This window comes from Drosophila pseudoobscura, chromosome X (assembly GCF_009870125.1).
Source record: "Drosophila pseudoobscura strain MV-25-SWS-2005 chromosome X, UCI_Dpse_MV25, whole genome shotgun sequence".
NCBI lineage: Eukaryota > Metazoa > Arthropoda > Insecta > Diptera > Drosophilidae > Drosophila > Drosophila pseudoobscura.
This window is the reverse complement of record NC_046683.1, coordinates 12,033,790-12,049,785: the sequence shown is the minus strand read 5'-3', so window position 1 is coordinate 12,049,785 and position 15,996 is coordinate 12,033,790. Positions and strand designations below refer to the sequence as shown.

The following is a 15,996-nucleotide window of genomic DNA, read 5'->3' as shown; positions in this document are numbered from 1 at the left end:
ATTTTGTGCTTCGCCTGGGTATTTAGGATTCTGGGACGACTCGGCTGCCCAAAGCATAGGCAAATACGAGGCGTCCTGCGAAAAACCCACCACAGAACAGCTTTTGGTTCAACATTTTCTTATTGTATAGTCTATAGGCCAGAGCAACAGGGTCTTCCGGTCCGACTCAAAGACAAAGATAGGAACAGACTACTGTATGCCATAGAATCCCTTAAGACATTATTTGTCATGTATGCTTTTATTTTGTGGGGTTTAAAGATACGCGGAATAGTTTACAAAAATATAAAAGAAAGCAATCAGCAGAGGATATCGTGAAACCTTTTTTAAAACCAGATCTTCAAAGAGGCTGGGCATCAAGAGGCTGCACAAGACTGAAGGAGAGCGCTCCCACCCTCTGCCTGCACTCTTCTTTTTCACTTCTTCTATTTTGTTGTCTCTTGTTTCCGTTCAATTTTTTCAATTCTTTCCATGTTTTATATTTTAAACGAATATATTTTTATTTCCTTTTTTTTGTTTATATCAAATGTTTGCTTAAATTTAAATATATATAAAATGCGTATGATAGTAGTATAAGATAATACATGTGTTATAAATTGGGGGAATTCCAATGGGAATTTCAGATGCAAGGACACATTTTTAAGGAAGAGGGAATACGAATATTCATGCCCCAAATGGACTGCTCCAATAGGAGTCCTTATCCTATAAAAATAAGTATTTCCTGCTAATGACCCTATTTCTAATTCTATTTATATCTAATATATGTGTCTTGTTCTGCATCCCTAAAGTCTGTTGCTGCAATATATGATCTATAGCATAATCGAACCTTAAATTTAAATACATTTGAGGGGTGTTTTATTTAACGGCTAGACATAAAACATCTTAATACAACGTGGACAAAACAAATACATTGAATAGCCTACGAAAAAACATGATTGGTAGTGCCTTAAATACAAAATATTACCTTGTCGATCCTCCAATTCAAATCCAGAGTCAGGTATGCAGGTTCCGCGTCGTAGTCGTATCAGAAGAACGGCCTATGGCTGATACTACGCTTCCCCGTATGCTAGGAGCTTTCGGCATTTTTCTTCTTGAGCGTCTCCATAACACCGGCAAAGTCGGCCGTCTTCTTTTTGGCCGACTTCGGCGTGGATGTCTGGCTGCGTACCCGCATCTGTGTGGGAGCCACATCGTCGCTGAAGTCAAAGTCATTCGCCTTCTGCGGTCTGTGGGAGTAAACAAAATAAAAAGCCTTGTTATCTATGAGGGGCTTACGCCTTTGGTGCTGTTCTTACTCCTGTTCAATGGCATCGGTGGCCTGCTCCAGCTCTTTGCTATTCCCCCCAGAACTGGCGTCTGGCGAGGGCGCCCGCCGTCCGGGGAATAGCCACTGTAAGTCCGGTATGGTACCAGCCTCGAGCATTAGATAGTAGCTCTCTAATTCCTCAGCATTTGCTGAGAACTTGTCTGCCGTTGTGACTGGCTCTACATCTGTTGCCATTGTTAATCTGCCTGTTTGGGTAATTTTTCTCCACCTATGTTTATTTACGCGTACGCTAGATTCGATAGCTTCTCGAAACATCTCTGCGCAAGTGCTGGAAACCGGTGAATCCACGTGCCGTACAAAGCGCGTCATTTAAAGGGATCATAATCCTGTTCAACGGCATTGGTGGCCTGCTGCTCCAGCTCTTTTCCATTTCCCTCAGCGTTCTTTTCCACAAGCAGCGCTCTTTTCGCAGAATAGGCGCCAGGCGAGGGTGCCCGCCGGCCAGGGCGGGCCATATTGGTATATTACCAGACTTCAGCATTAAATAATATAACTCCAGTTACTCAGCATTTGCTGCTTTTGCGATGGCTGGCTCTGTTTTCATTCTTAATATTATTCTGGCCTTGTTTGGGTAAAAAGCAGGTATGTTTTTTATTTCTATATACGCTGACAAGCCGGTGGATTCGATGCTTTTAGAAGCAACTCTGCGCCCCTGGTGTTGGAAACCGATCAATGTGATGTCTGGAGCGCGCTTTTTGAAATAGTTACATATTTGTTTTCTGCAACAGAAATGATTGGAACAGTAGAAGGAAACACAAAATGACGATGAATATGTATGTAGATAAATTACAATTATATTGCGATAGAAGAAAATACGGACATGGCTACGAATGGGGGTTCCAAAATGGTTGCAAATCTGTATTTTTGGGCTGCGTTGCTTAATTGTTCCTCCAATAAACCGATTACAGTCCGAAAAGCCTATCAAAACTCTCAAATAGCATGCGATTGGCTTTCCAAAGCGGCTCCCATTGCGTTCCTAGAGAAATATCAAGTTTAAAGAAAACAAAAAAAAATCATATTGCATAAAAAAGTACAAAAGCACCGACTAGACCGGATCGACAGATAAGAAATGCCAACCGACACGACACCCATAAGCACGGTGGCACAATCAAAATGAAAGGGGAGTAGACAATGGAATATTTTGGTTTTACTTTTATTTATTTACTTTTGTGATTACTAAATTCTTAGAACTTTATTCAAAATCTCGTCCCCACGCATGCATCCATCCCATCATCATTATCTCATTTCCTCGTTGTCCGCTCTTTCTCTCTCGCTCATATATCCGTCTGATCTGGATGTGTCCTCTCTCTCACTCTCGTTCGTTCTCTCTCTATCTCGCTTGCATTTTGCATTTTGCATGTTGCATCTTGCACTTTTCGTTCTATATAGCTTACAGATACATACATATACATAAGTATTATTAATATTGTTGTTGCTGTTGGTTGTGGTTGTTGGTTGTTTGTTGTTGGTTTTTTGTTTTTCTTGTTTTGTATACTCGTATATAAAAAGAATAATTATACATATTCATTAATAATAAATCCATAATAATTAAAAACACACAATTTGATTGCAAGAAAGAATTTCTACAATACGTAATTAAATACGGATACATCCTGATCGTTGGTATTGCCACCCCCTCCGCCGCCTCCCCCGCCACCGCCACGATTCGAAGATCCCGAAGATTTGTTCGAACCATGTGCGGCAATGGTCAGCTGATTGGTCTGATGTATAACCGATGTGATGTCGCTTTGCGATGCAGATATATCCTTGCTGGTGAGCACATCCGAGCTGCTCGAACCCGACGAGATGTGGCGCTCGGTGATGCCGTACTGTATCGGCTGATAGCCGTGACTGGGATTGTACGTGGCCGAGTATGGCATATAGATGGGGGGATTCGGCAGCGGCCCAATGTCGCTGGTGATGCTCTCCGTGTCCGCATGACTGAGCGCATGCTGGCCGTGCGGATGCGGATGCTGCTGCTGGTGCGGATTGAGTGACCGCAGATTGGGATTGCGCTCCTCGTTCACCACATAATAGCACTGCTCGGAGAAGGTCAGCTTGTTGACCGTATGCTTGATGTAATTGTTACGCAGCATTGCGGACACAATCCGGCGTGCCTCCCTCCGGTCCTGCACATCCTCGACATTCTCCAGCACCCAATTGACCGCATCGGCGCCAATAAACGCATTCGGTATGGTTATCTTCAGCCACATGCGGTCACGTATCTCCAGACCGCTGTCCGGCTTCGTCATGGCCTTGACTATCTCCTCGAGATTGTTCTGGTCGAGCCGCTCCTTGATCGGCTCCGGTATATCGGCAATAATACTGTCGTGCGAGGTTAGCGCCTGGGTGTGCGCCACCCAGGCACCGGGATCTATCGGCCGTACTGGTTCCGTGCGCGGTATGGTAAAGTAACCCTTGGGATTCGGGTCCCAGCACTTGGCCACCACCAGCTTGATGGGCCCCGGCTTCTGTACGACCTCACGCAGCACACGCACCGCCTCATCGTTGGTCATGTTCTCGAAGTTTACGTCGTTCACCTGGAGTATCATGTCGCCCGGCTCGATCCGGCCATCCAATGCGACGGCCCCGCCCTTCATGATGCTGCCCACATAGATGCCACCGTCGCCGCCACGATTCGATTGGCCAACAATCGAGATGCCCAGAAAATTGACAGCCTCCATGTTGATCGAGACGGTGATGATGTTCAGGGACATGGTGGAATCGGTGATCGAGCTGTATGAGGAGGTACGCGACATGCTGGGCGCCCGCTTTTTGCGACGCTGCGGCTTCTTGCGCACCTGCAGCCGCTGCACGCTGCTGTAGTCGGTCATGTCACGGTCCAGCGTCAGCTCCGATTCGGTGCCAAAGAGACTGGTCGAATCGAGGTCGCTCGATAGCACCGATGCCGATTGATATGTGAGCGGTGGCGGCTGGAGCATCTGGTTGCTGATTAGACCGCCGCCGGACAGCTTCTGTTGTTGCTGCTGCTGCTGCAGGTGCTGCTGATGCTGCTGCTGCTGTTGCTGCTGCTGCTGGTGCTGTTGATGCTGCTGCTGTTGCTGTTGCAGGGCAAGCTGTGTGCGGACATTGGCCCGACCGAGGCCGACCATTTCGCATTCGCTGGTGGGCAGCTCCGAGCAGTTGTCCGACTGATTGGTGCCGTCGGCCGAGACCAGCCAGGAGACGACACGGCCGTTGAAGCAAGGCAAGATGGTGGCATCGTCGGCGATCTCCTCCTTAACGACACCAAAGTCGGCGTCCATCGACTTGAAGAAATACTTGTAGTTGTTGTTCTGTTTATTGAGCACCAGCTTGAAGTCCTTGAGGGTTACCTGCGACGAGGGTATGGGTATTTTCACCAAATAGGGGGTGGTCTCATCGTCAATATGATAAATGACTTTCGTCTCTTGTCCATTTGGTCTATCTGTATCCATCGCGCCTGCCTGTTGTTGTTCTGCCTACTGGCTCTATCTCGGATCTCGGTCGGGTCTCGGTCGCGTCTCTTAATAAATTCGTGCGATTTATTTTGCCGTTTTTCAGCGATGATTCTCTGCTTATTATTTATGCCTCAAACACTTTTTCCATTTGCACAAATTTGAATACTTTTTCATGTGTGCGTCGGCTCTGTGCTTCCTTCACTTCCACTCCCCACTCCCCTCAAAACTCATCAAAACTCCACAACTCCACACTCCACTCGCTGCTGCTGCTGCTGCCGCTGCCGCTGCTGTTGCTGCCCTCTGCCTCTGCTTCTGCCGCTGCTTGCTTTTTGGGTTGGGTGTCAATGGAACTGCAGCTCCTCCTCCATTTGAATAAAGCACAACAGCTTCGGCCCCAGCAATTGGCAAGGTAGCGTATTAGAATTCAGCTTTTTTCGCAACTCATCGATGGCTCACAATTCGGGGGCGTTTGCAACTAAAGATTAACCGAATAATAACAAAAAAACAGCTCGAAATTCACTTTTTGTCGTAGTTGATGTAAAAAAAAAGCATCGGTGCTTACTCAATTTATGACATGGCAACTACGCGGTATCTACACATTTGCTACATGATGGGAGGAAAAAGAGGGTATGGCCAAGAGGCAAAACAGGCCAGAAAGTGCAACGCTTGCAAGGTAAAATTCATCACTTTTGCCGAATATACCTTCGGCTTTTTGTCTTCAAGATATATTGTCTACACCCGCGAGAAGGGTACGAACTTAAGAATTTGCCTTTTCTGTTTTTGCCTGTTGTCCCTACCCTTTTTTATAGCCCATTCAAAATTACGACTCATTTTTTCGTCGCACTAATCGATCATTCTCAGGCATCTACTGAAACATACCGTCTCATTTTCAAAATATACCGTAAATATACCGATGAAAAAACGAACTTAGCCCACTTAAACCCCCTTCATTGAAACAAGATAACAAGTTAAACCGCGGATTCTTGCAGATCCATCCCATCCCTCATCTTTATTTAAAAAATACCACAATATCTCTTATCCGAACTGCGCTAAAATTCTTTAAGATTCATAATTTTCGTGGAGTTTATTTCAATACCCACTGGGGGTAATCGTTCGCTGTTCATGATAATATTCGGTTTAATATTACCAGCTAGGTAGGAAATTCAGGCACATAGTTTTAGCCGATGAATGAATAAATTTTCTACAAGATTGGCTAATTTTACATACTCTCTCCCTCTTATTTGATTGTGACTAAGATAAGTTTTAAGCATAAACATAAGGGGGTATGGAATGTAACGTGTGGAGTGTTTTTGCACTACGTAAAGTTGTTGTTGCAACAGCAAGTTGCTGCATCATGCCTAAGAGTTTCCTAGCAACATGTTTTCAAGCAAATTGTTGACCAATGAAAATCGTCGTCAAAACGATGTCCTAAAAAAATATCGATTAATTATAAAAAAACAAAGTTAATTTTTGTCCAACAACAACAACATGCTGGGTTCACCTGGGGTCAATGTTTTTGAAATCATCATCATAGTTCCGTCAAGGCAGCATCCCAATGGTTGCAATGCTCCGACATCCTCGTCATCAAATGGATAATGTCGTACGGATTGGAATTGACTCAATATGGACTAAGACGAGACTCTGTTGCCTCCGATTCAATACCAGATTCATAGAAGCCGACAAAGAGAGCCATAACTGATTCGAAGAAAGCAATTCGGCTATCAATATTATCGACTAGATAATCGCTAGAGCTGCGCGCCAAAGTGGAATTGTTTGAAAGTAAATGAGTGACAAGGGTATGAATGCAATTCATCCGCCTGTCTGCATTTGCCGTGTTTTGGTCTGCTTGATATTGAGTGTTTCTTTGAGGGATCCAGTAGCAAATCATCCAGTTTTTTCTGCAATTCCCTCCCTTCTGTTTGAGGGATCCAGCAGCAAATCGTCCAATTTTTTCTGGACGTCCCTCCCTTTTGAAGTTGGCCGGCGCCAATATTTTATTTTGGGCTTAAAATAAAAATTCAACAAGTTTTGCAATATCACCGGCCTATTAGGCTGTATGTATTGCTTTATTTAATTCAACAAAAACCAATTTATGAAACGATTTCTTGAAAATTTATTTTTTTGTTATTTTTATTTAAAAATTAAAATACATACTCCAACACAAATGCTGTTTTTAAAATTATCCAATCTTATTAAAAATGTATTCATGAATCGGATTTGTAAGGAAAATAATGAAAAAAATACATTCTTGTAAATGTAATTGCTTCTTGCTTAAAGATTATTTAAGATAATTCAAGAACCCATTTTATTTTAAATAAAATAACTTTATAGAAATCTTATAAATCTATGGGGTAAAACTATTTTTTTAGAATTCGGGCCGCAGACATCCAAAAAATACTGTTGAATTTTTTTTCAGCCCTCAAAAAACTCCTTTTATATATCCCACAATAAATTCCAGCAAAATATAAATGTATATATATCTGCATATATGTATGTATACATATAGTATATACATATTAAACATGCCAATATATATTATTAATCATGCCGATTGAATTTAGACAATATTTCTTAGCACGTATTTATATGATTTGGAACGATCTAATGTATTATATATGTATATATTTTTGATGCAGATCACTTTCAAATCTGCTGTTTGGAATTATTAAAATAAAATATATCACAAGTCTTTGATTCTTGAATATGTTAGGCTCGAAGCAAAGCCTTTTTATTTCCTGGATAGAATCCACTGGCAGTACTATATATATGTAGATATTTTTTTCCAAAAATTTTTTTCCCAAAAATTAGAAATTCTTTAATATTTAATTTAATTTTGAACCCTTTCGCACGGAACAAATATTTCCTGGGTCAATAGTCACTGTTTAGGACTGTTTGGTATATTTTTTTTTAGATTGTTGAATATGCAAGAGAACTTTAATCGTATATCTTCTTATGGGAGATAATATCGATAAAATCGAAAAATAGGCTGTAGCTAGGGACATACAAAAATTCTAATTATTTTTGGGTCTCTTTGGGAGCTTTCCTTGGAAATACCCATATGATGATCGCTTTTTGGGGTAGTCTTTCATTATTTCAGAGAACCTCCAAGAGGGCTAAAATCCTGTAAGAAAGGGACCCTGCCTCCCAGTCGATTGAATGAGAACATTGTGATGTGATTTCTTTTTATTTATTATGATGGGGGTTCGCTCTTCAATTAAATGTACAATTGATTAAATTACAATCATTTTCCTTCCAGTGCAAAATGCAGACGCACAATAATATATAGGGGTTACATACGAATTATAAAACTAGATTCCATACAAAAGAATGATTTTTAGCATAATTTCTTATCAAAATTATACAAAAAAAAAAAAGAATAATTGAATTCCGTTTTTTTTCTTTAAATTATCGCCGAAAATACATATTACAAATATTATAAATCGAAGGTCCATACTCTGGTGATAAAAGGGCCGCCGAATGGAGGGGGGGGAGAATGGATTAAAACAACTCTTAGAGAAAATATGTTTGTGTGTGTGTGTGGAAGGTGGGGGGAGGGGGTGTTATCTATTTTATGTATAGAAAATTTATTATTATTTAATATTAAAATGATACATATTTCTGTATGTAATCATGCATTGTCCGGAACCAGGGATTGCTAAAGTTCTAATCGGTATCGTTATCGGCGCTATTGTTTTTTTTGTCTCCTTTCCTCTTTCTTTTTTCCTTCCTTCCTACACTTGTTGCAAGTACACCCCGAACCATCTACTGTTTGCGCCTTCTTCTGTGTTTTTGCATCGACTTCCATTTCTTCTTTTATATCTAGAAATTTGCTTTTTTTTTTTTTATAATTATATATATATATATATTAATGTGTGTGTGTGTGTGTGTGTGTATCTGAGTGGCAAAAATACCAACCAGCTAATATTATGCTAAAGCAACTATTAAAAACTAGTGTGTAATCCGATCTCGACATAAAAAAAAACATCTTTTAATTCTACATTCATTTATACCGTGTGGGGGATATTCCGTCTTCGTTCCTTCTCTGGGACGTTACTTCCCTCGTTAACTCTCGATTCTTCCTCTGCTTCTGCTTGCTTTATAGTACATTTGATTCGCGTCTCGGTTCGCTTCTGTGCGGGCCTACTTTGAGTTGACCATCTCCACCAATTGGCTGTTCAGATTCAGCGTGTCCACAATGTCCAGCAGTATTTCGACATCCTTCATGCAGCCGACCGTCTCTGGGGCACCCATCAGATTGACATGCTTCCCATCGATGTTCGCGTAGAAGCAACGATTCTTGAATATAATGGCCCGATCGTATGGCACCCGGCACTTGCTACGATCGACCACCACACGGCGGAAGAGCACACACGATGGCTGGTACTTGTGGCGATCCTCTTCGGGTATATTGTACACCTTCAGATCGCCCGTGAATATGGTCATTGTCTGGCGCTGCATTAGCGTCGGCGATACCTTGTAGAGCGTCACCTTGCTGCTCCACTTCACCGACGGCATCTTGATGCGGGCCGCCACATTCGCCAGCTTGACCAGCGGCAGCTCTAAAAGCGTGCGCTGCTGGCGCGTCTTTTCGGGCAGCTCACGGGGCTTGCTGATCACGTGCCAGGTCTCGTAGCAGGTGATCTTCTTGATAACGCGGCCATCCTCCTCCCGCACTGTGGTTGTCTCTGGCGGGAAGTATTTCGGATTCTTCTTCCCCTTGTTCTCGTTCTCCTCCTCGTCTTCGTCGTCGTCGAGGTTATCGGCCTCATCGTCATCGGTATCCTGATCTTTGATAACGATAGTGGTAGTCGAACTGTTGCTCTTGTTCTCTTTGCTGTAACGCGACTGCTGTTGCGCTGCAGGACTCGTATTGATGGGTGGCTTCTTGAAGCTCTCCTCATTGATCTCGCCCAGGAGTTTGGTCAACTTGCGATCTCCTGCGCCATAGTTCCGACTACTATTTGTGGTGGCATTCGACGAGAGTATGGGACGACGTGCCGTATATTTCGCCGGGGCTGGGGCTGGGGCTTTGGCTGTGGCAGCCGCCTGACCGCGATTGGTCGCAGCAGCAGCTGGGGCCGCACGGCGTACTGGTGCTGGCGGCGATGGTGCTAGGTCGCCCTCACTCTCATCGAGATCTAGATCAATATCGGCTTCATCTTCTTCGGTATCCACGTCTGTGGGATACAGCTCTTGGCTCAAGCTCAGAACCGGCTTAATGGGCTTTGCCTTCTTGCCCATCTCTGCATTGAGTATACGGGGACGGGGCTTGGCCTGGTTCTGGTTCTGGCTCTGACTCTGGCTGACGGTCTGCTGCGTTTGTGATTGCTGCTGCTGCTGCTTTTTGATGAACGTGGCCGAAGCCTTGACCCGCTTGGATGAACTAAAGCCGCCCTGCGCTGAGCTATTACTTGTGGGAGTCGATGAGGAGGTAGGCATTTCCGCTGATCCCGATCCCGATCCCTTGGTGGGTCTATCGCCGACGAGTATGTTCCGTGTCCTGGGGCGACCCACCGACAATTTTTTGCTGGCGGCATTCAAAGTGCTGGCCGTGGGATTATTTGTGCGACTGATGAGCACATCATCCTGGTTGATAATGTCATTGATATTCACGATCGTGAATGTGGGCACATCGTCGACGATCTTGCTGCTCTCCGCCGGAGAAGTGGCAGCCACCGCCTTGGTGCTGGTGCTCCTGGCCGCTGCTGCTGTGCCTCCTCCTGGTGTGGAGCTGTTCATCTTGATGGCCGTCGTGGCTGCTGGGCGCTGCTTGTTGATCAGTCCCGACGCCGTTGCCGTTGTGGGTCCCGTGCGCAGGCCACTGTTGCTGGCGCTGCTGCCAATTAGGGTCTTGGGTCTGCCCGCAGAAGCAGCAGGCGAGGGCTTGCCGGACGAGGAGCTGCCGTTGATCGCTGGTAGACTGCGATTGGGTCCCCCTGCTGCTGCCAAAACCATGCGCTTGCGTGCCACGGGACTGTCGGTGGCATCTTCCAGCTTACGCTTTGTGGCCCCCTCCGATGCAGATATCTGCAGATTGTTGTTGCTGCGGTTCCCCATGGTCACGGCCATGGTGCGGCGCAGCTGCTGCAGATTCGACGACTGGCGGGCCACACTGGAGGCGAGCTTGGGCTGGGGCGTGCTGGTGGCGGCAGCAGCTGCTGCGTTCGCCGATTTGGGTGGACGTCCACGTCCACGCTTCACTGGCGGCACTGGCTCCGGTAACTTCTCGTTACGCATCTCCTCCTGGTACTCATCCTCGCTCAGATCATCGTCATCGTCATCGGATTTATGCATCTGCGGATTGTAGGCCACATCGTTCAGTTCATCATCGTTGTCCTCGTCCAGATCGAGCAGATCATGCATATCGTTGTATTTGCTGGCGGAAAAGAGCTTCGAATTGGAGTTGCCGCCGCCGCCACGCTGTTGACGCGACGAGGGTGTGTCGCTGCTGGCCATTGAGGCCAGGTACTTTGGTGTGACCAGGTCCTCGCTGGCATACTTGGGATTCGGTTTGATGGAGCGACGTGAACGACTGGCGGCAATCGTCGGCGGCGGGGAGACCGACACCACATGGGGGGAAACCTTCGATTGCTGTTTGTACATTTTCGGTGTTTTGGGACTGATTATGTGGTCCTGTGTCTGTGTGGCCCGACGGGCGGTTAGAGCGTTCCGCCGTATAGTCGAGGTGGCCAGCGTGCTGAGATGCTTGGCCGGTGTGCCTGCGGCTGGGGATGGTAATGCCGAATTGCGTCGCTTGGCGGCCAGGCCCGGACCCATCAGCCTTTTGGCGGGCTGTATGGTTGTGGATTTTGGCGGCGTTGGCGATGCCAATGCCAGTGATGGTGGCTGCCTCCGTGCGGGATGGGATGGGGTGGTCACCAAATCCCCCTTGGATTGGCGCAACCGCCTGGCGGCACCCACAGCTGCTGGAGGTGACAGCTTGTCGTTTTCTACGGCTGCCCGCTGACGCGCTTTGCCACCAACAACGATTTCCGTCGAAATGGTCGCAGACCGTCGAGAGGTACGCGTCGCGCGTCGTGGGCTGGCGGCGTTTGGTAGGGCGGCAATGGCGACGTTTCTATGGTTGATTGTCCGAGCTGAATTCGATTTAGCGGCTGCTCCTGCTGCTGCTTTTCCAGTGGCGGCAACCGCTGGTGGACGACCTTCCCTCAGATTCTTTACGAATACAATGCACGTACGAGTCTTTAATGTCTTAGCATCCGTCTTTTTTCCCGCTGGCATTTTTCATGGGTGCCTGCAACAGATGCGATAGGATAGGATAGAGATCGGTTCGGAAATGGGAAGATATGCAGAATAATAATATTGTTTTTTAGTACAGTATAGGTATATGCATATGTATATGTATGTGTAGGCAATAGGTAACGCAACGGCTTGTGTTTCTACGGGTATTTCAGCTCTGGCAACTCTGGCGCCTATTTTCGTCACTTTTTAGTGCTCTGCTCTCCTCTCGCATTAGGGAATTTACGACGATTTTTTTTCGCGCGCCAGAGTTGCACACACATATACACATACACAAATATAATATAAATGCCCAAATCCCCGTGGGGCACCTCACTAATGGAGCCGCGTTTTTGTTGTTTTATGTACTTACAATAATGGCTTTACATTTTTTCAAGTTTTGTTTTACGCTCAATGCTTATTTTTTCCTCTCGTCTCTTTCGCTCGCACTTTCACTACACAGAGAGCGAACTTTTGGGCAGAATTTTCGATTGCGTGGGATAAATACGTCCCTGTTTGGCACCGATGTATGTCCGCTTTTTAATTTTATTTTTATTTTTTCTGCTTGCGTGTGGCAAATGGCGAATACGATGTGTTTTGAGTACGTATTTTTTTGTCTTGTTTTTATTATTGCCTCGTCCCGATTTTAGTTGGGTGGTAACTGCGCTGCAACTGAACGCAACAGAGAGCAGAAGTGGCTGGTATAATCGCAGTGGTGGCAACAGTAGTGGCAGCTCCGAAAGAGAGCGACTACAATGGCGATGTTTTTCTACCCAACTGTACCACTCACACACACGCACCCCGTTGTTGTTGTTGCTGCCGCCGCTGCTGACTGCTTGATGGGCGAGAGCAGCTAATTCGTTTTCATTTATTTTAAAGCGAAATGCGATTGCAGTATTTTTACTGCACGGAATTTAACGCACGAATATTTCCCAGTATGCATTAAGGATGCTTTTAACACTTGCTATTGCTTATTTGACCGATTTACTCCACTTATTAATTTCCGCCAGCGTGACCGCGGACTTTTCGATAAATTATACGGTCCGACCCTCAGCAATATACCGAAATATACCGTCTTACTTTAAAAATATACCGTAAATATACTGACGAATCAAGTTCTGTTATACATATTCCTCAATTTTGATATTCCGTCGACTATTCCCAGCTATATAAAAGATGTAGCCATGCCCACATAGTTTTAACCGATTAATGAATCAATTTTCTACATAACTGGGTGATTCTCAATACTTGCTTTTATTGGATTTTGCGTAAAAAAAGGTTTTAGCGAAATAGGTCAAAACAAAAAAGACGAAAGAGGATAGTCGTTCATATAGCTCAATTTAGAGATTCCGTTTAATAATTCTGGCTAACTAAAACCTTAAGTTTTGCCCACGTAATTTTAGGCCATTGATTAATCAATTTTCTACTTAACTGGCTAGTTTTTGTTCCGTGGTTTTATTGTTTTTTAACTAAAACAAGTTTTAAACAAAATAGTTGAACAAAACAACAGTCGCAATGTTGCTGGTATTGTAATACATGATGCGCGCATAGGTCGTTGTATACCCTATTTCGTTAATTTCATATGAAATGTTATTTATAAAGACCTTCGCTCAAATTGATATTCTATAGACATATTACATTATTGTATCTTGTATATATTTATCTCGATCCTGATACCTACGCAGACTGGGATGACAAACATTTTCTCAATTCTATAATATCCCTTGCCCTAGGGTATGCAAATTAATGTTGTCGGTAATCAATATTGTCAACCGGTTATTCACCAATAAATACTCGTTTAATATCTTCCGTCGCATATTCCCAGCCATATAGATCTCTCAGTTTTGCCCAGATAATTTTATATGATTGATAAATCAATTTTGATCAGTATTAATTACTTTTAATTGCTGGCATGTTATTTGTTTTGACAAAAACACGGTTTCAACAAAAATGTTCAACAGTCGCAGTGCTGTGACGCCAATGCATTGGACAAGAGGGTGAGTCAATAACGCGTCCTAAAATATACTGGAAAATACTATGATAAGTATAAAATTTGCAAAGGTGTGTGAGCTAGACGTGGTGGCAAGAAAAAACGGAGTGCGGAATTGCTGTTAATAGGTCACACTATCTAATACCCCTCTTCCCACCACTCCCCTCCCGCACAAACTATGCTAAACCGAATATACATATTTAACTTAGATTGACCAGGCTTAGCCTGATATCTGATATTGAGGCTGGCTTAGGAAACGTTCCGTTTATTATACATTTACTACATTTGGTTTCGCAATCTCCTTGGAATCTCCACTCCACGCCACTACTTCTTCAGCGCAGATGGCTGTGGGCAGCGATACTTGGCCATTTCCACCTCGGCTTCAGCGAAGCTGAATCGGTTAAAGGAGAAGTATTCGGGAACTTTGTAGCCGCTGGATGCTGAAGCGCCTGGTCCCACAGGAGCAGATGAGGGTTTCACGCAGTTGCTGCTCAGGCCCGTTACTTTGGAACTGGACGGAGGAGCGCCTGCTCCACTGCTGCGGCCTGCTGGATTGGAGCCGCCCTTGATTTGGGTGTAGCATCGGCACATCGCCGGCCCGAGAGTTCGTGAGCGTGAAAACATTTTTGGCCCGAATAGACGAAACTTTCCACAAATATTCACGTAATCGTATCAACAACAATAAGGAATGCACCAGTGCTCTGCAAGGCAAGAGATATGCGACCACATAGCAACACTGCCAACCATGCTGGTCTGGTCACACTGAATGGCGCAAAGCAATTTCAAAACAAACACATACAACTGGAAATATTTGACTAAATTAGGTTTATTCTGGACATTCTATGGTTATTTTCTTTTCTTGAATTTAGGCTGCGCCTTGCCATAGTGCTGGTCGATGTTCGAAACGGGCGCACGTTTCTTCTGCTTGCGTTCCTCATTGTTTTTGCTGCGGCATTTGACACTAGCCGCACCAGCTTGATTTTTCCCCAGTTGATGAAACTTCTTTCGCTCCTCCCGTATGTTCTTCAGACGCTGGCGTTCGTCTTTCAACTCCTTGTAGTTCCTTGCCGCTTTCTTTGGCGGCTTGGCACCGAGCTTGATCAGTTGGAAAATCTCCATTTTACGCTTATTCTTGGTCACACGCTGATTGCTCATGGCAAAGTTGAGCACCTCATGTCGAGCCTTTTTGATATCGAACTCGGGGTTTGTGCTGCTGTCTTTGTCCGTGCCTGCCGACTTGTGGGGCCTCCTTTCAGATTTTTCTTGCTGTTTGTCGGGATTCGAAGTTGCCTTCGACTGGGACTGCGGCTCGTGGAAAACCAATGCCTTGAATTCGCAGGTGGCCTGCTTTTTCTGAGCCGCAAGTGCAGCCCGTGTTGGCACGGGCTTGAAGTCTTCGCTGATGTTCATGGCGAACACGAAGTCACTCCAGTTCCAAAAGTAAATAAACTCAAACCAAAATATAGAATGCACATGTACAGCTTTGTAAAAAGTACTAATTTTAGCAGACTGCGTCTCACATTTTTTCAGCAGAGTGGCAACTCTATGTATTAATTACATGAATACATACATACGTGTAATTTGTTGTTAATTTGGTTTTTTTTAACGACTGTCGAAGGCGCATATCTTGTGGAAGAATGTAGAGCAGCCGCGTTCCCTGGGTCGAGACGCCTCCATGGTGATGGCAAGAAGCGTTAGATACTGGTTGGCGGTCACGAGTACATGAACTGGAGCGACTGGAAACCCGGGGAAATTGATCAAGAAGATGGGCCAGAACCGCATGCAAGATCAACAACGGGGTGTGATCCAGATCGAAAGCAGAACTCAGAGCATCAAGCGTTCGCTGGAAAATGGCACAAAGGTGAGCGTCTTGGCCCACTCTGGACAGCCGTTTGGCATAGCCATTGACATAGCCAGCCAGCCAGGTGTGGGGTAATAGTGACATGAACACGGACTGTATACCCGTCTCCAGGCGCTGTGACGGCCAAAAGGACTGCCCGGCG

The 15,996-nt window shown here is 45.0% G+C and overlaps 5 protein-coding genes across 5 annotated transcripts; all 5 read right to left on the bottom strand.

Moving 5' to 3' along the window:
* Nucleotides 1-562: 562 nt before the first annotated feature.
* On the bottom strand, nt 563-1,891 carry Pa1 (PTIP associated 1). The gene is made up of 2 exons (XM_001354846.4): nt 1,293-1,891; nt 563-1,223 (listed from the first exon to the last, which is right to left on the bottom strand). Exons 1-2 carry the CDS (start codon nt 1,631-1,633, stop codon nt 1,064-1,066), a joined length of 501 nt encoding a protein of 166 aa, XP_001354882.2. The 5' UTR covers nt 1,634-1,891; the 3' UTR covers nt 563-1,063.
* Nucleotides 1,892-2,461: 570 nt separating this feature from the next.
* Nucleotides 2,462-5,620, bottom strand: dsh (Segment polarity protein dishevelled). Its single transcript, XM_001354847.4, has one exon. It carries the CDS (start codon nt 4,759-4,761, stop codon nt 2,908-2,910), a length of 1,854 nt encoding a protein of 617 aa, XP_001354883.4. The 5' UTR covers nt 4,762-5,620; the 3' UTR covers nt 2,462-2,907.
* A 2,312-nt stretch (nt 5,621-7,932) lies between these two features.
* On the bottom strand, nt 7,933-13,063 carry LOC6901499 (uncharacterized). The gene is made up of 2 exons (XM_002134149.4): nt 12,377-13,063; nt 7,933-12,019 (listed from the first exon to the last, which is right to left on the bottom strand). The coding sequence occupies exon 2, from the start codon at nt 12,004-12,006 to the stop codon at nt 8,905-8,907; it is 3,102 nt and encodes a 1,033-aa protein (XP_002134185.4). The 5' UTR covers nt 12,007-12,019; nt 12,377-13,063; the 3' UTR covers nt 7,933-8,904.
* A 1,168-nt stretch (nt 13,064-14,231) lies between these two features.
* On the bottom strand, nt 14,232-14,711 carry NdufV3 (NADH:ubiquinone oxidoreductase subunit V3). The gene has a single exon (XM_001354848.4). The coding sequence runs from the start codon at nt 14,615-14,617 to the stop codon at nt 14,318-14,320; it is 300 nt and encodes a 99-aa protein (XP_001354884.2). The 5' UTR covers nt 14,618-14,711; the 3' UTR covers nt 14,232-14,317.
* Nucleotides 14,712-14,801: 90 nt separating this feature from the next.
* LOC4815181 (uncharacterized protein C1orf131) lies at nt 14,802-15,521 on the bottom strand. Its single transcript, XM_001354849.4, has one exon. It carries the CDS (start codon nt 15,401-15,403, stop codon nt 14,840-14,842), a length of 564 nt encoding a protein of 187 aa, XP_001354885.1. The 5' UTR covers nt 15,404-15,521; the 3' UTR covers nt 14,802-14,839.
* Nucleotides 15,522-15,996: the final 475 nt, after the last annotated feature.